At 38.8% G+C, this 24517-nt stretch overlaps 1 protein-coding gene across 3 annotated transcripts in view; it reads right to left on the minus strand.

Moving 5' to 3' along the window:
• The window catches only part of LOC121384434 (guanine nucleotide-binding protein G(o) subunit alpha-like), a 137678-nt gene that overhangs the window by 8624 nt on the left and 104537 nt on the right, over window positions 1–24517 (minus strand). For all 3 annotated transcript variants that reach the window (XM_041514831.1, XM_041514828.1, XM_041514827.1), the window contains exons 2-6: window positions 22112–22235; window positions 10572–10756; window positions 6343–6617; window positions 3359–3487; window positions 684–813 (exon numbers count right to left, since the gene is read on the minus strand). In XM_041514831.1, coding sequence (XP_041370765.1) covers window positions 684–813; window positions 3359–3487; window positions 6343–6617; window positions 10572–10756; window positions 22112–22217 — 825 coding nt within the window. In that variant the 5' untranslated portion in view covers window positions 22218–22235. The remainder of the gene's footprint in view (window positions 1–683; window positions 814–3358; window positions 3488–6342; window positions 6618–10571; window positions 10757–22111; window positions 22236–24517) is intronic.

Here is a 24517-nt window from a genome sequence, read left to right on the forward strand (position 1 = left end):
AAAATATATAAAACTAAATTGCCCACAAAATGCGTCTTTGGGTATCTTTCTTTCAAGATTTTCCGAAAAGCATGCTCCGAAACCCATGCTTATCTTGTTTTCTTTGGCAGCTTAAATATTAAATGCCTTCCACAATCTCAAATTGCCTTTTCTGGAATTTTGTACACCCCCCTCCGTTTACAAAATCCTGAATGCACCCCTGCTTCACAGAGCAATGGTCACCAGTACACAAGAGACTGTGGTGTCTTGTCATTCCCAAATAGACGTTGTAAATTTTAGCATCTGCTTCCAATCAGATTGCAATTGCATGGGGTTAAAATGTTTTTCTGTTTGTTTTTTTTCATTTGTTTTACGCAAGGACTGTGTTGCTTTGTGGATATAGAATCCGCCAGAGGTGTGAGATTTTGATGTAGTTGGGTAATTTTTAATTTCAGTCAGTGCAGCACGGTGGCAGGGCAGCCGTAATGTTTTTTACTTAACATAGAAGTGGCTATTTATACGGCAGCCGTATATATAGTCTCGACTAATGAGGACTAGCTACGTGAGAGAGAGAGAGAGAGAGAGAGAGAGAGAGAGAGAGAGAGAGAGAGAGAGAGAGAGAGAGAGAGAGAGAGAGAGAGAGAGAGAGAGAGAGAGAGAGAGAGAGAGAGAGAGAGATGGTGTATGTGTATGTTTATACTTACAAACGTTGGATCTTCTTCCAGCATCTCGTCAAATTCATCAACTGATGCGAAAAATACAACAGCAGTGACACCTTCAAAAAAGTGGATCCACTTTTTACGTAAACTCTTTTGACCAGCGACATCTATGACTCTGAAACAACAATATGGAAGAACGTTAATAATAAACAATAATAAGTAATAATGGGCATTATTATAGAATATCTTCAAATAATTATATATAATTAATTAATAATTACATAAATATCAAACGCAAATAAACAATAGACAGCAGACATAAGTTAAATCATATATATATATATATATATATATATATATATATATATATATATATATATATATATATACACACAACACACACATGTATATATAATTAACAATAATATAACTTTAATAAACATTTAAATGCACAGTAATGATAATTTCACTAACAATAAACATTATTTAGAAATAACACAAAATCATATTGAAATATTATACATATAAAATCTATAGAAATTATAAAACTAAGTGTAGGTATTATATTTTGACCTAGGATTAACGCAATCGCTCCGAAATGTAGACCAAATCCCTTTAAAGGGACATTCCTGAGTTTGCTGCAATGTAAGATGTTTCCGACTAATAAAATATTTCTACGATTTAACTTACATGTTAACTATATTTTCTTGTTTAGAATATCAGTGTCTGTATATTCAGTGTGTTTCTGGTCGTTTTAATATTTGTAAGAAGCCCAAACTGGATTTTGTTTTCAAATAATTTCGTACGTACGAAAAAAATAGTTTAAGAAATAGAAATGAAATTTAACCTAGTACAAATATTAGAACGGTCAGAAGCACTTTTAATATACAGCCTCTAATATTTTATGTAGACAAATATATTTGATATGTAATTACAATCGTTAAAAAGTCTCTTTTAGTCGATAACATCTTAAAAATGGCAGCAAACTCAGGAATGTCCCTTTAATAGATGGATACAAGTACTTCTTAGCAGTCAGTCAATCAACCATTTGAAACGTGCTTACATCCACTGAAAGTTCAAGCCCGTCTGTCTCGGGCACATACTCCGAATTTCCTGGTGGATGTGTCTAAGACAGGTACTTCTTAGCTCGCTCACGGAATTGATGTATACATAGAGGATTCGTCACAAGTGTTTTTTAAACGGAAATTCCTGAGTTTGCTGCTATTTTTAAGATGTTATCGACTAACAGACATTTTAACGATTGTAATTACATATCAAATATATTTATCTGCATAAAATATTAGTGGCTGTATATTAAACGTGTTTCTGATGGTTCTAAAACTTGTACTAGGTTAAATTTCATTTTATTTCCTAAAATAAGTTTTTTCGTAGGCACGAAATTATTTGAAGACAAATTCCAGTTTGGGCTTTTTACAAATATTAAGCCGGAAACACATTGAATATACAGACACTGATATTCTAAACAAGAAAACATATTTAATATGTAAGTTTAATCGTAGAAATATTTTATTAGTCGAAAACATTTTACAATGCAGCAAACTCAGGAATGTCCCTTTAATATGAAACATATTAAGCGAGTCTACGTTAATCGGTATTTGTCGAGGCTCTGCATATTAAGAAACACGAGTAGCGAATTCTATTTATCCTATAACACTTCTAACATAACATTTAATTTTTAATTCGATATTTAGTATACCAAAGTTCTGAAGTCGCCTCACCGGTAATATAACGTCATGACGTCACGCACTTTAATTAAACCTCATCAAAACGTTACGCTCAGGTATACAAGTCTTGTTGGCTGTAAACAAAGGACCCACTGACAGCAAACCATTATTAAAGGGACATTCCTGAGTTTGCTGTACTTTTTAAGATGTTATCGACTAACAAAGACTTTTTAACGATTATAATTACATATCAAATATATTTTTCTGCATAAAATATTAGTGGCTGTATATTAAACGTGTTTCTGATCGTTCTGATATTTGTATTAGGTTAAATTTCATTTTATTTTCTAAAATATAGTTTTTTCGTACGTACTAAATTATTTGAAAACAAAATCCAGTTTGGGCTTCTTATAAATATTAAGACGACCAGAAACACATTGAATATACAGACACTGATATTCTAAACAAGAAAATATATTTAATATGTAAGGTTAATCGTAGAACTATTTTATTAGTTGGAAACATCCTACAATGCACCAAACTCGGGAATGTCCCTTTAACCGAGTTAATAAATAGAGGATATTTCATGGGTTTTTTTTGTCAAATATGATTTATATCTCATCGAGTGAAGTTTGTAATCATATCTCACGAGTCGCGCTTGCGCGACGAGTGTGATATGATTGCAAACTTCACTCGATGAGATATAAATCATATTTGACAAAAAAACATGAAATTGTCTATTTATTATATAACTTTGATAATTTACCTTTATTTTTAAAATGCCAGCAGCAAAATAGTTCCGGCTTTCTTACAGTGAAGATAACACTTTCTACAGTGAAGATAACACATTTTAGAGTGAACTAGTGACATTTTCACTCTAAAATGTGTTATCGAAAATGAGTGACTGATAACACTTTTATTTCACTGATATTTTAAGATATTTCACTAAATGTTATATAATAATGGTGAATATCAAATGGGTTTATGACATGGATATCATGGGTAAGTTATAGACTAAATAATGTTACATCTCACCTATACGTTAGGTTGTCGATTATAAACTTGTGTTCTTGTACACCGAGCGTCGGGCACCGAATCAACATAATGTCGTAAACTGAAGGTACGAACTGTTTCCGGCAGACTCGATCTAAGTTCTCCAGGAAACTGTAAATAAACAAGAATATGCTTCATATTTATTTGTGAAATCAGTAAATACGTCAATGTGCACAGTATTCAAATTTGATGTAACTATTTTAAGGTGCACAATAATATAAAAGATATATACATTTCATTAAGCTGTTTAAACCCTCCGTTGAATCGAGAGTTAGCATAGGCTAATGTCAATTGCGCGCCTCTCACAAATTACAGTTTGTTTTGTTTAACGACACCACTAGAGCACATTGATTAATTAATCATCGGCTATTGGATGTGAAACATTTGATAATTTCGACATGTAGTCATCAGCGGAAACCGCTACATTTTTCCTAATGCAGCAAGGGATCTTTTATATGCATTTCCCACAGACAGGAAAGCACATACCATAGCCTTTGAGCAGTTGATATGCAATCAGTTGAATGGATCCATAGAGCTGGTTAGATCCTGCGACGCAAACACCTCAAGCGAGTACTCAACCGACTGATCTAAATCTTACATGTTAGCTGCATTGTTTATTTGTAATAATTCTTCATGTTACAATGTTTGTTTGTTTGTGTCTCTTTATATTACTCATATCGTCTGCAATAAACGGTGACATAAATATCGTATTTACCCACTCTATTTATCATGCAACCATGCTTCCTACTGACCTGATAACCCCTACCTAATAATTCGAAGTGTTATCATGTCACTAGGAAATGAATCGTGCGCAGGTTGGTCGTTTTATAATTTTTCAAAAATCCATTTACAGCAATAATTGTTGAACTGCATAAATAAATATAACATTTAGACTTCATGTAACGTCAAATTGCCTCTTATTTTTCAATTCTCCATTATTCGCTCCCATTCGGAACTAGCCAGCGTTTTGAATTAAAATTTTATAAAAAAAAAACCAAGTAGCTTTCTTCAAAGAATATTTACACTGGAACAGCGTCTGGCATCAGTCACTAGCAGCCAGTGATGTAGATCTTTAGGTCACACATAAACGTGAGTTTATTTTCACAGAAAAAGGTACAAAAATTGTAATATAATTGTAATAATTGAAATATAATCAAAGTATTTTATTTAAAATTTGGAAACACAAAACATATTACAAAAATATAACTTGAAAGGGGTTGCATGATAAAAAAAATATCACGTTACAACGTTTTGATATCGTGTTTATTTGACTCCGTTCGCCTGTTACACCGTTATCTAAACCTCGCCAAATAACCACGATATCAAAACGTAGTAACCTGATATTCTATATAGTTATGGCATGGGCAATAATAATACATTGAAAACTGTTGTAGCAGACGTCTGACGTAAGAATAGCTGCCTATAGCAGCTGCAAGCTGGCGACGGTCGCGGCTATGGTATTGACAACATTCCGCGTCACTGTAATTGACATCGTTGAAAATTATTAACCTCGATTGTGAAGCAATTATAATCAAAAACATTAAATATGGAGCAAGGCTACAATTCCCGAATTCTGTCGACCAAACCGATAGCGCTTATTGGTCAATGCTAAGGGGATTGTGGAAATAGTACACTATTATGATTTATGGGTTCGCAAAACCACAGAGCAGTGCAATATAATCTAAAATGGAATCACATGTTACGTAAGTTTAACCAATCGGAAGTCATGTAGCATAGGCATGAGGTAATAAATAACGATATGGCTTCCGTGTATCACGATACGTATCAGAGTATATTGTGTAGCATAAATAAATCATTTGTAGCACACACTTCATATGTGACATTTCAGATCTGCTAAATTTCGCGCATTCTGCATTCAACCGAACTCACGCAAGCAGGCAAAGATAAAACTCCTTTTAAAAACTTGGAACCTCCTGCTTTATTTCCCAAACCGCCATGATCTCTAGAAAACTCAAACGAAACGAACAGCAAGGAGCACAGAAAAAAACCTTTTGGAGTCGGAGATGGTCTCTCTCTCTCTCTCTCTCTCTCTCTCTCTCTCTCTCTCTCTCTCTCTCTCTCTCTCTCTCTCTCTCTCTCTCTCTCTCTCTGTGTGTGTTTGTGTGTGTGTGTGTGTGTGTGTGTGTGCATGTCTGTCTCTCTCTGTATGTGTGTGTGTCTGTGCGTGTGTTTGTGTATATGTGTGTGTGTATATGTTGGTAACTTTGGCATGCTTCCATCAGAAAACTGTTCAAGCACGCCTGTCGTGGACACAACCTATAGCTTCACCAGAGAGAGTTCTGTCCAAAACAGAAGACATAGTTTTACTTGTCAACCAATCAACCATATGCCTTGTGCTTATATTCAAGTAAGGTTCAAGCACGCTGTCCTGGACACACACACACACACACACACACACACACACACACACACACACACAGCTTTCTGGGCAGTCTGTCCAGGACAGTAGGTTATTTGTTAGTAAGAGTGAAGTCGGTGTAGTATGTAGTGACCGTAAACTTATACATTGAGTCATTACACTCGCTCTGAGTAGGAGCCGGTATCGGGATGCGATCCAAGAACCTACAAAGCTGAAGTCTAATGGCTAAACCACTATAAGCCGCCGAGGCCAGTGACAAGTGTTAGGGACGGTCCATAAATATCGATGTGCTTCACAATCCGAACAATGTTCGGAGGGGGGGGGGGGGGAGGGGGTAAAAGCCATGTTCGGATTGCTTTTCAGGTAAAACATCGGTCCATCGAAGGTCAATGTTTCTTACAATTCGAAACAAGGGGAAGGGGGTAAACGCCATGTACACATTATATCAATGTTTTTATGTTAGGATTAGGGGAGGGGGGAGGGGGGAGGGGGTCAAACCCAATCCTAACATTGTTAGGATTATGAAAACCATTGACATTTATGGACCGTCCCTTAAACTAACTATCGTAAAAGTGATATAACTTACTGTTCTTCTCCATGCGCTAATTTTTCCACGACGAACTTCTTTCTTTGCGCGTAGCAACACTGAACCCCGCTGTCGTTCCACAACGCCTGCATCATGTCCGTGTCGGGTTTCTCCGGGTTGAGGATGTTCAGTTTCGACAGACGCTTGCTGAGCTCGAGCTGCGAGTACAACGTCATCGTGTCGTCGTCCTGGGTGTCGTCTGCCTCGCTGAACTTGCTGAGGATCGCTTGTAGGGAGATTCGAGGATGTCTGGCTACAAACTCTGAAGCTAGTCTCTGTAACAGATACATGAACCAAGCTACAGTTAGACTGAACAAAAGGTCTGGCTATGGATTCGGAAGCTAATCTCTGTAACATAACAATGCACCAAGTTACAGTTAGATCGAACAAAGGGTCTGGCTACGAACTCTGAAGCTAGTCTCTGTTACAAAACAAAACACCAAATTACAATTAGGTCGAACAAAGGGTATGGCTATGTATTCTGAAGCTACTCTATAACAGAACAATGCACCAAGTTACAATTAGATCAAAGGGTCTGGCTATGGATTCTGAAGTTAATCTCTGTAACAGAACAATGCACCGAGTTACAATTAGGTCGAACAAAGGGTCTGGCTATGGATTCTGAAGCTACTCTCTATAACAGAACAATGCACCAAGTTACAGCTAGATCGAACAAAGGGTCTGGCTACGAACTCTGAAGCTACTCTCTGTAACAGAACAATGCACCAAGTTACAGCTAGATCGAACAAAGGGTCTGGCTATGGATTCTGAAGCTACTCTCTATAACAGAACAATGCACCAAGTTACAATTAGATCAAAGGGTCTGGCTATGAATTCTGAAGCTACTCTCTATAACAGAACAATGCACCAAGTTACAGCTAGATCGAACAAAGGGTCTGGCTATGGATTCTGAAGCTACTCTCTATAACAGAACAATGCACCGAGTTACAATTAGATCGAACAAAGGGTCTGGCTATGAATTGTGAAGCTACTCTCTATAACAGAACAATGCACCAAGTTACAATTAGATCGAACAAAGGGTCTGGCTATGAATTGTGACGCTACTCTCTATAACAGAACAATGTACCATGTTACAATTAGATCAAAGGGTCTGGCTATGAAATCTGACGCCACTCTTTTACAAAACAATGTGCCAAGTTACAGTTAGATCGAACAAAGGGCCTGGCTACGACCTCTGAAGCTAGTCTCTGTTACAGAACAATGGACCAAGTTACAACAAGATCGAACAAAGGGTATGGCTATGAACTCTTGAAGCTACTGTCTTTAACAGAACAATGTGGCAAGTTACAGTTAGATCAAAGGGTCTGGCTATGAACTCTGAAGCTACTGTCTGTAGCAGAATCGTGCAACAAGTTACAGCTAGATCAAAGGGTCTGGCTATGAAATCTGAAGCTAACATTTGTTTTGTTTAACGACACCACTAGAACATTTTGATTCATTAATGATCAGCTATTGGATGTCAAACATTTGATAATTCTGACATAGTCTTAGAAAGAAAACCTGCAACACTGATCCATTAGTAGCAACCTGGGATATTTTTTATGCACCATCCCACATATCACGACCTTTGATATACCAAAAATGTTGCACTGACTTGAACGAGAAATAGCCCAATGGGCATATTGACGAAGATCGATCCTAGATCGACCACGCACCTGGTGAGCGCTTTACCACTGGGCTACGTCCCGTCCATCTGTAACAGGTCAATGCACACCGAGTTACAATTCGATCAACGCACTCCCTCGACATCTGTGTTTGCACACCACACACCCCTCAATACCCCATTTCTTGGGTACTTAAATTCGTGGATCGAAAAGGTTATTTCATAAATTCTTGTTAAATGTATACATGTTTTATATTTTCGTTGTATTGTTAAATTCGTTGACTGCACTATAGTTCACTAAAATTAGAACATCACGAACCAAAGTGATTTTACAGTACACCAATTAATACACCATGATGAACACCGGGTTAAGTGCATGACCATACCCAAGAAAATCACACCCATACCGGAAATTACAAAAACGTGCAGAGTTTGAAAATGACCTTTGTGTCAACTTGGAGAAGACTGTTATTACCATGATTGCTGCGCCTACATTTCCGTTTGCACTGCCGCTCCACGATACGGCCACGTAGTCGGGTTACATACGGCTTGCAGGGGCGGGACGTAGCCCAGTGGTAAAGCGCTCGCTTGATGCGCGGTCGGTTTGGGATCGATCCCCTTTGTTTGGCCCATAGGGCTATTTCTCGTTCCAGCCAGTGCACAACGAATGGTATATCAAAGGCCGTGCTATGTGTTATCCTGCCTGTGGGATGGTGCATATAAAAGACCCCTTGTTATTATTGGAAACATGTAGCGGGTTTCCTCTCTATGTCTGTGTCAAAATGACCATATGTTTGACATTCTCTTAGAGAGAAAACCTGCTGCATTTTTCCACTAGTAGCAAGGGATCTTTCATATGCACCATCCCACAGACAGGATGACACATACCACGGCCTTGGATAGATCAGTCATGGTGGATTGCATGGAAAAAGATATAGCCCAATGTGCCCCCTGACGGGGATCGACCCTAGACCGACCGCGCATCACGCGAGTGCTTTACCATTGAGCTACGTCCCGCTCTACTAAAGTATCTATACTTATATGTGGATATTATGTACACATTTTATTTTGAAAAAGTAACAAAGACCCCCGCTCCCTCCAAAACCCCCACAAACACCTCCTCCTCCTCCTCCTCCTCAAAACCCCCAAAACAAAAACAAAAAAACGACAAAAAAACAACCACCCCCAACAATAAAACTGCAACAAACAAACAAAACACAAACACACAAACAAAAATAAAACGACAAACCAGTCCTATCTGACTAATACATAAAACGTGCCAGCTCGAATCTGTTATAGGCTATTTATATGTCGGTAGAGATGGAACCTTTCAGCTCTAACAGATCGCGGAATTTCGGACTTGAAGACTTCTTTATCGTATCAAGACAATTCGCCGTACACGCTGATGACGAAAACACGCACGTTTATCGAGACTCCAGTTGCGCTCGTATTTTACACGAAAAACCCCACACATTAAATTAACGCGCGGTTAGCACGCACTTTACATGGCAAGAACTTTGTGGTGTATGTTATTCCAATTCCCCATTTACCTTTCAACATGTTTTTTTATTTTTATTTATACTTTAATCGTTTGTTTATAGACACTAGTATTAAGAAAAACTTGGCAATGTATTCTTGTTACTATTCCTTTAGTATCAAAACTAATGATCACATTGGCATTGGAAAACGGTTCGCGAAATGCGATTTTGTCCGTCTCTGCCTCTCTTTAGTACTGAATGGTATTATTAGGGTTGGATATTGCCCGTAATTTTCGTATTGCGATATATTGCAATACAGATATTGAGGAATATTTGAAAAAAGTTATATTAGATATACATGTATATGTTCATTCAATAAACTATTACTATTGTCGATGTCTGTATTGTTATGTTGGAGATGTTAAGAACAAATGTAAACCTAACTAAAGGTAAACTAGTATATCTTGGTATTTGTTTTGTTTTTACATGTCAACCAGAATGTTCTGTGATTACTATTCTATTCCGAGCACTCGGATATTAAGCATATCAAAAGAAATGGCTAATTTATACGTTTAAAAATATATACTACAGGCACGGCTCTAGCCTCCCCCCACTCCCAATAATTCCGAATAAAAAATATTATTGGTAATAAATCTTAAGGCAGAGATGACTTTGACTTGTAGAATGCAGGAAATTGCATTTCAGAACATCTAGTTTTCAAAATTTTACGGGGGATCATACCCCCGAACCCCCTAGAAACTTTGCTTTGCGTCCTCGATCTCAGTCAGCCCCATAAATGTCTACTTGCTACCGCCGTGCCTATACTAGTGCGTGCGTGCGTTATACTTTAACATGCTCATATACCACGAAGGTTTCAAGCATGTCCGCCCCAGGGTTCGGTCTCTGGGAAGCCAGGGGCTCAATCCGGGGCAGACCTGTACTAGTAATGAAATAATGCGACGAAATGAGTTTTACGAACGTTTCCGATCAGAGTGACGGCAACTCCCGAGAGTATCATGTAAACCGGTTCTCGAAAAGTGTACCGCGATATAATATATCGTATCGGGACTTTTGTATTGCAATAGAGCGGGAAACCGATAATATCGTCCACCCCTAGTTATTATTACCTTGGATTCTTCGCTCTCGAAGTTGATCCCCAGTACTTCCATGTGCTCTAGGATGATGTGCAGGCCGTTCGCACAGTTCTGTAGAATGTTGTTGATAAACTTGACCCGTTCCGTGTCGGGGAAACCATCGCCGTAATGGAGGCGAAGTTGTTTGATAAAGGTACTCTTGCCTGACCCAGCACCACCTGAAACAAAAATCATAAACCCTGGTGTTAATACAAATAGTAAGTAATTATTACTACAGTAGAACCTGCTCAAGCGTATTTCTGGTAAGCATCAACATGTCATAGGCGCACGGGCTTCCATATTTTTAGGGGGCAGTGTGGTTTTTGCCCGAATTAAACGAAAATGTCCGAATCAGGATAACATTTATTAGCATTACTGCCAAACAGCTATATAGGGTTGCAAACGAATCACTATACATTTTTACATGGATTGCAACTACGTTTGCGGGTAGAATGATGGAAATATTTGTTAAAAAGGTCTCAGGTTAGCACCTAATTACAATCACATAATTCGTTACTGTCACAATCACAAGTATCACGAATATTAATAACAACACTCGTGTGAGTCCATCAGCAGTGGTACTACTTACACGATGGCGTAATCGATTGTTTTCGTCTTATTCCATTAGCAGTTACACTATCTTCGATAGGGTAATCTACTATTTTCGTTTCATTCCTTAAGAATCAATCCCAATCGTGGATTATAAGTCTTAAGATACGCGTTTGTTTGACAGCGAATGCTTAGTGTGTGGCCTAATGCATATATAATTTCAGCTAGTAACGCTGCACTGTTTTTATGTGTCCATATTATTCTTGTACGGTGTTTAACCTGTGTGACATGACTGTAAAATACTGATACAAAGGCATCAAACATGGAAGCACCGGCCTCGGTGGCGTAGTGGTTAGGCCATCGGTCTACAGGTTGGTAGGTACTGGGTTCGGATCCCAGTCGAGGCATGAGATTTTTAATCCAGATACCGACTCCAAACCCTGAGTGAATGCTCCGCAAGGCTCAGTGGGTAGGTGTAAACCACTTGCACCGACCAGTGATCCATAACTGGTTCAACAAAGGCCATGGTTTGTGCCATCTTACCTGTGGGAAGCGCAAATAAAAGATCCCTTGATGCTAATAGGAAAGAGTAGCCCATGTAGTGGTGACAGCGGGTTTCCTCTCAAAATCTGTGTGGTCCTTGACCATATGTCTGACGCCATATAACCGTAAATAAAATGTGTTGAGTGCGTCGTTAAATAAAACATTTCGTTTTCTTTCTTTCAAACATGGAACTGCCGTATTATTTGTCTTCTGGGGTTAATAAACTGACTGGATGTTATGAATGTACCGTACATCAGAGGCTTCCCACCCTTGTGCACTTACGTTTATTGTATCTTATTTATCTCGGGGAGGGACGTAGCCCAATGGTAAACGCTCCGCGTGATGCGCGGTCGCTCTTGGATCGATCCTCGTTGATGGGCCCAAGTTTTAGGGTAGTCATGGGGTACGAGAGTGTTTGCTGCCCTTAAACGTCGAGGTCAGGGCCCGTGCTTATAAAACTTTTAGAGTCCAGACTCAATCTCTAATGACGTCACACGCATACAATTTCTATGGCGTTGTCATGACATTAGTGTCTCAGACTCTATTAGCGTCTCAAGTCTAGACTCTATACATTTTATAAGCACCAGGCCTGATCTAGTAGACGGAATCCACAAAAAGAGGATATTTAATGATAGTTATATTTTAAACACAATATTGTGTTAAAGTTTGTGTGTGTGTGTGCGCGCGCGTGCGTGATGTTTCACTCGATCTCCATAGTAACCGAAGCTCTTCTTACAAAGGTAATCAACCGACGTCATTTGTAAGACTAGGATCAGCCAGACACTCGTATGTTGTATCAATTCACACAAGTCGTAAACGCACACACCTCAAACCATTTATTTGTTTACTGAACTGCATTTTACTACACAACAAACAGTACACACGTTTATCACAGAGTTTAAATTTCTTTTTATCTGTGTGGTCCTGAAACATGTGTCTGTCGCAACAACTGTAATTAAAGCATATTGAGTGTGTCGTTAAATAAAGCATTCCTTCCCGGCTTCCTTTAAAAACAACCCCAATGGAATTAAACATATATATCTTATTTAAAAAATGATCATTTTATTACACCCTCATCGCTGTTTTAAAGTTGTTTTTCTAATTTGTTTTACTCCTTTCAGTTGCCAGGTTTGTTACCGTGGCAACGCTAGAATGTAACGAAATTTGGTATTTAAAATAATGTACACCTCATACATCAAATATCGTGTGTCATGTTAAAAGTCAACGTATTGTGTGATTCACCTGCTTGTTCTATTTCAGGCGATTGTCTTCTTCCCGATATCATGTAGTGTAACGCATTTTATACTGAACAGAAAAAAAAAAACATTTTAGAAAAAAACCCCGCCTAAATATAACCAACCCTCAACAAAAATACACAAAAATAATAACAAAAACCTCACACAAAACCCCCCACCCCACCATAGTTTGACCCTTGCTAAAACATCTTCTGTCCGTCCGTACGTCCGTCCTTCTAAGATCCATCCACTCATCCATCCAGCCATCTATCCATCCATCCATCCATCCACCCAAGACCCATGACCCACCTACCCACCCATCCATCCATCCATCCATCCACATGTACGCTAACACACGTGCATCCATCCATTCTTTCATCCATCCGTCCATCTATCTATCTATCCATCAATTGATCCATCCACTTATCCATTCACATGAACTCTAACTCAGATCCTTCCATCCATCCATCCATCCGTCCATCATCCAATTCATCCATTCATAAATATATACTCACATAATTATATACTCAAACACAAACAGACGTACAAAATGCATACACATCGTTTGGAGAGTGATGCAACGCCAGTTTGCACTCCAATAAACTGGCTCTCCAATTAATTACAAATGTACTATTATGTTTCGAGTTTACAGTCTGCTTGCGCCTCGGCCAATATCGGGACCGTACTTCAAAGTTCAAGTCCGTATTAATAACGAGAAATGCATGAACTCCACAATCAATGTCCAATTATGGCGCTATCTAGCGGGAAATGTCCATCTTGAAAAATGTTTTGAGTATCGATCTCGTAGCAATATCTTCACATCGATTTATATTTAGTGATAACACAGCCAGGAGATGAGTCTTCTTCGATAATCAGAGAAATTCTCACTGACAGTTTGAATTCCGTAATGTCTACATTATAGGAGGGACGAGACGTAGCCCAGTGGTAAAGCGTTCGCAGAACAGAACAGAACAGAACATAACTTTATTACACCCAGGCCGTTAGGCAACGGCATATGGGGGAACATGAACAATTACATAATATAATGTGTGACAAGACAGGACAGGGTTTACAGGAGAACATTAAATAGTAAATAATACAGTATATGAATAGATACGAGGTCAGTCTATGATCGATCCCCTCTATGGGCCCATTCCAGCCATTGCGCCATGACCGGTATATCAAAGGCTGTGGCATGTGCTATTCTGTCTGTGGGATGGTGGATATAAAAGATACCTTGCTACTAATGGAAACAAATGTAGCGGGTTTCCTCTCTCAGACTATTATGTCAAAATTACAAAATGTTTAACATCCAAAAGCCAATAATTAATAAATATACGTGCTCTAATGGTGTCGTTCAACAAAACAAACTGTAACTTTAACTTATTCCATTTTAGTTATTGGCCTTCCACATGGATTGCAACACTGCGAAAGACAATTACCGTGTCATGTAGGAAATTTATGAAGCGAGTTTGTGAACCGCTCTTTCCGTCAAATGAGATTGGTAAATACAAGGGAAGGCTATTAAACCAGCCAGTCCCAACACAGTGGTTAAGTAAGGGCTGTTGGCTCTCTGGCGTATGGTAATACCAAAACATGGAAGAGTAAGTGATGAAAGCTGGTTTGTATTATACAACATTAAGAAAAGCTAACGTGCGAGAATGATTTGATTGGTTCCCGATGCGGTCATTTGGTTTAACGCGAAGCGCATATACAACGTAAAGTGAAATAATAATAATAAAAAACCTATCCCAACCCTCCCTCCCAAAACCCACAACCCCCCTTAAACCCCCCTACCCCAAAAACCACTCCAAGGAGCTAAAAATCACCAACAAGAGAAAAACTAACGTGCGAGAATCATTTGATTGGTTCCCGATGCGGTCATTTGGTTTAACGCGAAGCGCATATACAACGTAAAGTGAAATAATAATAATAAAAAAAACAATCCCAACCCTCTCCCCCAAAACCCACAACTCCCCTTAAACCCCCCTCCCCAAAAACCCCACCCAAAAAAGGAGCTGAAAATCCCCAACAAAAGAAAAACAAAAGAACACGAAAAGAAACGAAACCAACCAACCAACCAACAAACAAACAAAACAAACAAACAAAGCCGAATGTTTACTTGCTGTCTAAATGCATCTAACTCTGTTTCTGTTGCAGCAGACAGGCTGGTGCATACAAAGGCATTTTATATAGCAGTCGTGGAGCAATAGGTTGGACGGGAAATGACACAGCGAGTAGACTGATGAGAATCGACCAGACGACCCATCGGCCCATCGGCATTTGCCACCGTCAAGTCTGTAATCTACTTTTAGGGAGCAGTGAAATGTGACTGCACTGTGGCACCTGATACAGATAACCCTATTAGGTGTGTAAAGTTAAAGTTTGTTTGTTTTGTTTAACGACACCACTAGAACACAACGGTATATTAATCATTAGCTATTGGATGCCAAACATTTGGTAGTTTTGACATATAATCTTAGAGAGGAAATCCGCTAAATTTTTCCATTAGTAGCAAGGGATCTTTTATATGCACCATCCCACAGACAAGGGTAGCACATACCACGGCATTTGATGTACCAGTTGTGGTGCACTGGCTGGAAAGAGAAATAGCCAAATGGGCCCAACGACGGGGATCGATCCCAAACCGATCGCGGATCAAGCGAGCGCTGTACCACTGGGCTACGTCCCGCCCCAATTAATTTGTAGTGAAACCGTTACTTGTGTAGACAAAGTGTCAAAAATCTCTAATTGCATACATATTTAACAATGACGATAATTTGTAGTGAAACCGTTACTTGTGTAGACAAAGTGTCAAAAATCTCTAATTGCATACATATTTAACAATGACGATAATTTGTAGTGAAACCGTTACTTGTGTAGACAAACTATCAAAAATCTCTAATTGCATACATATTTAACAATGACGATAATTTTACAAGAAAGTGATGTAATGGTGTATCACTGCAAAGACATTGTTAAGAAAAGGTATAGGTAAGTGCAACTGGTTCATGTATTGTAGCCCAGTGGTAAAGCGCTCAGATGATAGGCAGCCGGTCAGGGATCAATCCCCGTCGGTGGGCACATCGGGCTATTTCTTGTCTCATCCAGTGCACCACGACTGGTATATTACAGGTATATACTACCATGTCTGTGGGATGGTGGATATAAAAGAATCCCTGGTTGCGGGTTTCCTCTGAGACTACATGTCGAAATTACCAAATGTTTGACATCCAATAGCCAATAATTAATGAATCAGTGCTCTAGTGGTGTTGTTAAACAGCCCTGAGCGCAAACATATCCTTGCGAAGTGTGGCATCGGTTAAGTACAAATAATGTTGTCGGCAGTGTCAATCAAATAAGGAGAAGTGATTAAAACGATCGAAAATTATAAAAAGGCCTTGCATATTATGTGATAGATATGTATTGTAATCAAGACAAATGTCTGTGTTTGTAGAGACTAACAAGCCCACATTTTTTAAAATTTAACTTTTACTCTTCATTTTCTAGGTTAGTAAGGCATTTTAAATTGATAGGCTGGTGGTGATTATGTTCAGTAATTGAACTGGCTTCTATCGTCGATATTTCGCAATATCTGAAGCTGTTCCGGAGCCAACGAAACCGCTTTGACCCAGTTTCGGTACTGCCGAGTACCATTAGTCTTGATTTCCTAGGTCTTCTTGTCACATTATGCTAACTAAGAAATTAAATGATCGCATTCTACACTTTAGAAATTGTTCCGTCAGGATTACGTGAGGGACAGGAGCGTTATATCACGCGTTAGAGCTCGGTCTCGTGGGAGATCACGAGAGTTGGGATCGGAGAGCACACGCATGTAAACCGTTTGATTAGCTGTCAGTGGAAACGTAATCCCCGCGTCCTAGAAAGGATCATTTGTAGCAGTTCTGAAATCATATGAATGGAGTTTCTTTGTTCAATATTTAAACGTTGCCAAGAACATCCACTACGTGTATTTAAATCCGCTGCAATCTCGTCAGTAGAGAAGTTGTTCTCCCCACCTGCTCCGGAGTTGGTCACTGGCGATGTCAGAGGCTAAATCCGAAGTGGGCGTGCCTGAACCTCTGTGGATAGGGGCACGTTAATAGAGTTGCCCGTTGCCCGTTGCCCAAAGTTGTTCTCAACATTCGAGACTTGTTCTCAAAGCCCGTAGGAACTGGGGATGTGGTGTGTGTGTGGGGGGGGGGGGGGGGGGAGGTTGGCTTACAGGGCCTTTGCCGCCCCCCACACTGTAATGAAATTTTTGTTGTACATATAAATATATATTTTTTTAATCTGGCTTATGCCCACCCCCACTACAGACTTTTCCCCCTCCACTATAAATTGTACCCCCCCCCCCCCCCCCCCCTCAAAATATTCCCTGGGGCCTGGTTCTTAGTTCATTTCATTTCAGTTACTAGTATATCAAATTAAGGTTTAAGCACTTCGTCCTGGACACGTACCTCAGCTACCATATCTGAGGCATTTTCAGGGGTCGAGCTAGACTGGTTTTTACGCCAAACGTTAAATGAATGTCATGGTGCCAGTCAAACTGTTCGCAGGCGTTTGCCCTCTGAACACACCACTGATCAAAGGGTAGTCGTTAACGACGAGAAGGGTAGCCGTTAACGACGAGAAGGGTAGCCGTTAACGATGAGAAGGGTAGCCGTTAACGACGAGAAGGGTAACGAGAAAGGTAGTCGTTACTGACGAGAAGGGTGGTCGTTAATGACGAGAAGGGTGGTCGTTAATGACGAGAAGGGTAGTCGTTAATGACGAGAAGAGTGGTCGTTAATGACGAGAAGGGTGGTCGATAATGACGAGCAGGGTCGTCGTTAATGACGAGAAGAGTAGTCGTTAATGACGAGAAGGGTGGTCGTTAATGACGAGAAGAGTACTCGTTAATGATGAGAAGGGTGGTCGTTAATGACGAGAAGGGTGGTCGTTAATGACGAGAAGGGATATGACGAGAAGGGTGGTCGTTAATGACGAGAAAGGTAGTCGTTAATGACGAGAAGGGTAACCGTTAATGACGAGAAGGGTTGTCGTTAACGACGAGAAGGGTGGTCGTTAATGACGAGAAGGGTGGTCGTTAATGATGAGAAGGGTAGTCGTTAATGACGAGAAGGGTAGTCGTTCATGACGAGAAGGCATTGTAAGTTGTATAACTTTTTCTCATTGTCTCAATCATTTTCTATATACAAGCTGTATGTAATAAACTTTCAGTCAATGAAAGAGGTCGCTGTAGTGAACAGAGACTTTTTTTTTTTTTACAATGAACCGTCTGAGCTCACTCTGGGATGCGAACCCATCACCTACCAGTTTTAAAACCTATAGCTGAACGTGACACTCCGCCGATTTCATTTGGTGTATTTATGTACTAAAAGGATGACACTTATAACAGTTTGCCTGCAAGGAATGAATGAATGAGTCAAAAATGTCTTGTGCAATTTCCATTTCAATACTATGATTATCTTCAACCTTCGCCATTTTATAAAACTATTATTGAAGATTGCTACGCATACGGGCCTCGAAGTTAAAGGACTGAAATAATTAATAACTAGTATTTAATTTAGGAGGTCACATTTTAACTAATGAAAATGCAAAAATAAGCGGATCATGACCAGTTATTTAAGCTATTACACACACCCACACGCACGCACGCACACACAGAGGAGCAAAAGAAAAAAGAGGGTAGAGAAAGACAAACACAGATAGAGAAAAGAGTATAGAGAAAGAAACAGTGAGACATCGAGAGAGAGAGAGAGAGAGAGAGAGAGAGAGAGAGAGAGAGAGAGAGAGAGAGAGAGAGGGGATATATATATATATATATATATATATATATATATATAGAGAGAGAGAGAGAGAGAGAGAGAGAGAGGGAGAGAGAGAGGGAGAGAGACAGACATCGAGAGAGAGAGAGAGAGAGAGACACACACACACACACACACACACACACACAGACAGACAGACAGAGATAGATAGAGAAATTGTGATTTATATAGACAGAAAATGAATTGCAAGAAGCTATATAGTGATAGCTTTTAACGACTACAACATTATGGCATCAGATCTATATATAGTCTAGTCGCATTTATTGCTTCGTAGTTGCAACTTCGATCTCTGTTATCATACCGTAATTACAGTGTTTTGCCATAAAACTGAGTGCGACAGAAACGGAAAAACCCATCTTTTTTCTTCAATTGCCCTACCCCCTACCACCTCGTCCACAAGATCCATTCACCCAATAACAAACAAACTTGTATCAGTTTTAAATTTCTTTTTCTTTTTATAATGTCTGCATGTGAATACAATATTTTTTTCTTTTCTTTTTACACAGCTATGAATTTATGAAGTTAAAAAAAAAAAGAGAGAAAAAGATAACCTGAAGTGATTTGTTTCAATTTATTAAATGTCGATTGAAGGAAGCATTGCCTTTAAACCTTTTATTTTTTAAAAGTTGATTGACAGTGTAATTAATCAAGCGGCTAACTAGGAACATAAAATCGTGAGAACAACATATAAATTAGCGGTAACTCTTGACCCTGAAACGCAAACAGTGCGTGATAATGATAGGGTTGGTAGAAAAATGAATTGAATGCAATGGGAAGTGACAATAATGAATGGGTGCCGTTGACATGTGTAAAGTACCACAATCAGCGTATATTGGATAGGGTTGTTAACCACGAGGATGACAATCAGCGCATATTGGATAGGGTTGTTAACCACGAGGATGACAATCAGCGCATATTGGATAGGGTTGTTAACCACGAGGAAGACAATCAGCGCATATTGGATAGGGTTGTTAACCACGAGGATGACAATCAGCGCATATTGGATAGGGTTGTTAACCACGAGGATGACAATCAGCGCATATTGGATAGGGTTGTTAACCACGAGGAAGACAATCAGCGCATATTGGATAGGGTTGTTAACCACGAGGATGACAATCAGCGAATATTGGATTGGGTTGTTAACCACAAGGATGAAAAACTGTAATAATAGTGTCTAGATTTTTTTTTTTTTTTTTTTTTTTTTTTTTTTTTTTTTTAGCAAAACATAATTTTGCCATTTTCTTCAGATAACAGTTTTCAAATTTGTATTGTTGGAATTGAAATAAATACTAAAACGCGAAAAAAGAATGGATGTTAAACTTTTTTTGTTTAACTATACCACTAGAGCACATTGATTGATTAATCATCGGCTATTGGATGTCACACATTTGGTAGTTTTTCAGTCTTAGAGAGAAATCCTGCTATATTTTTTTTTTATTAGCAGCAAGATTATGAAGATAGATTTTATGTGCACTTTTCCATAGACAAGACAGCACACACCATGGTCTTTGATATAAAAATTAATGTAGTTATTAATAATAAATTATTTTCTAAGGAGTATAAAGACTGTTTTCTATAATCGTGATGCACATCTTTGGGTAAAGTTTGTAATCCCAACATGAAATATCCACTGGACTGTAAATGTTATATTAAAATATCCCTGTTTTGTTTTTTTGAAACATATATGTATCAAGTTAGTGCTTACCTTTTATAACATGTATGGAAACAGTAATCCAAACAGAAATCGGGCATTAGTATTCCAATAAATCTTGCAAGACAGTTCCTAAACAAGGGTTGAGTTGCTAACTGACGTTACCTGGAAGCGTTTATGACGTCATTATTATGCTGTTACAATCAACCTCGTGATACATGAGGCAAAACGATTAATTGTTAAATGTGTGACCGTTATACATCAATAAATTCTCCCAAAATGAAAACTAGTTGTTATAAAATTTTACAAGGCCTGTTAAACTGGTAGGGGGTCGGGGGTAGTTGTTTTAAAATCAACCGTCCACAGAATAATCAGCAGCCATTTACTCCCCACCACGACTAAAATATAAAACCTAAAGGGCCGAATTTACAAAACCTGTTTTCGTCTTAATCGCGTCTAGCTCTTTTATTATACTTAAACATTCACGTTTAAAAAAAAATAGGATTCGTAAATTCAGCTCTTAGTGTTTTAGGGGGCGGGACGTAGCCCAGTGGTAAAGCGATCGATCCCTGTCGGTGGACCCATTGGGCTATTTCTCGTTCCAGTCAGTGCTTCACGACTGGTGAAACAAAGACCGTGGTATGTACTATCCTGTCTGTGGGATGATGCATATAAAATATCTCTTGCTGCTAATCGAAAAAATAGCCCATGAAGTGGCGACAGCGGGTTTCCTCTCTCATTATCTGTGTGGTCTTTAACCATATGTCTGACGCCATATAACCGTAAATAAAATGTGTTGAGTGCTTCGTACAATAAAACATTTCCTTCCTTCCATCCTTAATGTTTTAGAGTGAAAAACGAAAATCAGTCTGGAGATATCCAAACTACAAAGTAACTAAAGTCTTCACCCCAACAAATACCAGCCTTGACGGGTTAGTGGTTAAGCCATTGGACTTAAAGTTGGTAGGCAGACCTTACTGGGTTCGCACCCCAGTGCCGCCTCTCACTAATAATCAGTTTTAGCGGCTCTACGGCTCGCTAGGTAGACCACCGCATCGACTTTTATATCACTAACCACTACCCACTAACCATTAATCCACTGTTCTGGGCATACCAGGGTGCAGCATGCTTGAACCTTAATTACACCTAAGCACAAAAGTAAATAAATATTGAAACTAAAATGGATTAGACCACAGAACAACGTGATCAGAGAAATCATAAATAACATAACTGGACAAGACACCTAAAATACCAAGGGCTGAATTTACGAAGTGTAAGATTGCCATTGTAAATGTATGTAGTTACACGCGTGTATTAGGAAAAAAAAGCTTTGTAAATTGATCACTACTTTATCATGGTTGTACCTAGTGTAAAACAATTGGGGTAGGGTGGGATGGGGTAGAATGGGGCAGTAAAAATATATTATAGCACAGTAAAATACGGACTTCTCCAGCTGGATAACTAAAACAAAAAACATCTAACATTTTCGCTTTATTTTTTTGAAGGGCGGGGAAGGGGAGGGGGGGGGCGTTACCCCTTTCCCACCCGGGTTATGGCCCTGTTTATAAGTTGGAGACTGGAACAGTTAGGTTTTTTTGTGTGTTTTGTTTTTGTTTAACGACACCATTAGAGCATACTGACTTATTAATCATCGGCTATTGGATGTCAAATAGTTGGTAATTGTGAAGACTGGACCATGTTCTCTGACTGGCGTGTGTGACATACCTAAAATTAACAACTGGACCTCCCTCTGTCTTCTCTCACGTTCCTCGTCGATCTGGTGGTCGATGCTTTTACTCCGAGCCAGAGCAGCCCGCCCGCTCTTGTTCATGTTGGACAGGGAGAAAGTCTGCAAGAAATAAACTCGAAATTTATTTACACATCAAATGTCTAAATAATTCTCACACAACCCCAGATACACACAAATAATGGTAGTAGCAGACCTTGACGTTTAAGCGAAGCTATTACTCCCACTCCCTCTCCCACTCCCCCTCCCCTGAGACTAGTTCAAGGAGGAGCAATTAATCACTCCCCTCATTTTTTTCACGTCAAGGTCTGTGGTAGCAGCAGTTGCGTGTAGGAACAGCGGCGTTAGTAGTAGCCGTAGCAGCAGCACAATGCGAGCGTATACATTCCTAGAGCGACATGTTTTAGTAAATGACGAGGCGGTATGAAAAGGAATGTTGTTTAACGACTCCCAAACATACAATTTAAAGTAATGGCTCTTGGATATCTGTTGATAATTGTGACGCTTGGTCATATCAGGAGAGTCGGAGAAGAAGAAAAAACAGAAGAACGACCCGTCGCCCCCCAACACCCCAAAAATAAAACCAAAAATCCCCCAACAAACAAAACAACAACAAACATCCAAACAAACAAACAAACACAACGTTTGTTTAAAAGTTTGTTTTGTTTAACGACACCACTAGAGCACATTGATTAATTAATCATCGGCTATTGGATGTCAAATATTTAGTAATTCTGACACGTAGTCAGAGGAAGCATTTTGTTTCTCATGCCGCAAGGGATCTTTTATATGCACTTTCTCACAGACAGGAAAACACATACCACAGCTTTTGACCAGTTGTGGTGCACTGGTTGGTTGGAACGAGAAAAAATGCAATGGATCCACCGAGGTGGTTCGTTCCTGCGACGCAAGCACCGCAAACTAGCACTCAACCGACTTAGCTCAATACCTCCCCCTCACAAACAAACAAAACCCGAACATTATTTTATCTTTGGTATGTCACATTTCATATCATGTGTGCACATGTATATCTGTGTTCGCGATGAATGTAAGATAGTCTAGGTTTAATACAACTATTACTTCAGCATATTATACCCATCAAAACAGTTTACATGTTGCTCTCATTTAGACAATAGATAACAAACATTTCAAATCTGTAACTTCAGTGCACTTACTTTCTTGTACGTCAGCGCCAGATTTGTAACGAACTGAAAATTAGTTTCTGTAGAATGTTAAATCACTCGCAGACAGTATTCCTAAACACACTTTTGTTTATTTAATATTTCCATTAAACATCCAGGGGATACCATATACAACGTCTCCGAGAACACAAGCATTTTACAAAATTACGAGAGTTGGTTCGCTAATACATACTTTTCTCAAATACAATATACATCACCGAGAACACTAGAATGTAACAAAATTACGAGAGTTGGTTAGGTAATACGTACTTATCTCAAATATAATATACAATATACATCACTGAGAACACTCGCATTTTACAAAATTACGAGAGTTGGTTAATTAATACATACTTTTCTCAAATGCTTATCCATACTTCCACTTTAAACACTCACATCCACTGCCGTTAATAATCCAATCAATTGTGATAAGAAACCTGACATGTCATTAGAGGAAAGAGACCACCAGTTAAGCCTTGGGGAAGTTTTTAGCAGGAATTATAACAATGGACTTAGGGGATGCATACAACCGAGACATTAGGAGAGTTGGAAACAATGGTGTACAGAAAGAGCAACAATCAAAATGCTAAATAAAATGAACTTTAATAACAATGTATTAATTCAAATAATACGGAGATATATTTATACTGTGATGAATCGTAATAATGAACAATATTCTGAAGAATAAAACAGAATAAACAGAGGATATTCCATTTTGTTGTTGTTGTAAAATATGATTTATATCTCATCGAGTGAAGTTTGCAATCATATCTCACGAGTCGCGCTTGCTATTTTCTATTTATTATATAACTTTTGGCAATTTACCTTTATTTTTAAAATGCCAGCGGCAGTGAAATATCTTAAAATATCAGTGAAATAAAAGTGTTATCACTCGGTGAACATTTCACTATTTCACTCTAACATGTGTTATCGTCACTGTAGAAAGTGTTCTCTTCACTGTAAGAAAGCCGGAACTATTTTGCTGTTGGCATTTTAAAAATAAAGGTAAATTGCCAAATGTTTTATAATAAATAGAAAATTTCATGTTTTTTTGTTAGATGTGATTTATATCTCATCTTGTGAAGTTTGCAATCATATCATTATTATTATGAAAGCTTATGATTTTTTAAACTCCACAAGACTCCCACTACATTCTCTCACATACACCTATACTCACTTGTCAGCGATAGCTAATCTAGATCT

The sequence above is a fragment of the Gigantopelta aegis genome, chromosome 10 (genome assembly GCF_016097555.1).
Source record: "Gigantopelta aegis isolate Gae_Host chromosome 10, Gae_host_genome, whole genome shotgun sequence".
In the NCBI taxonomy this organism is placed as follows: Eukaryota; Metazoa; Mollusca; class Gastropoda; order Neomphalida; family Peltospiridae; genus Gigantopelta; species Gigantopelta aegis.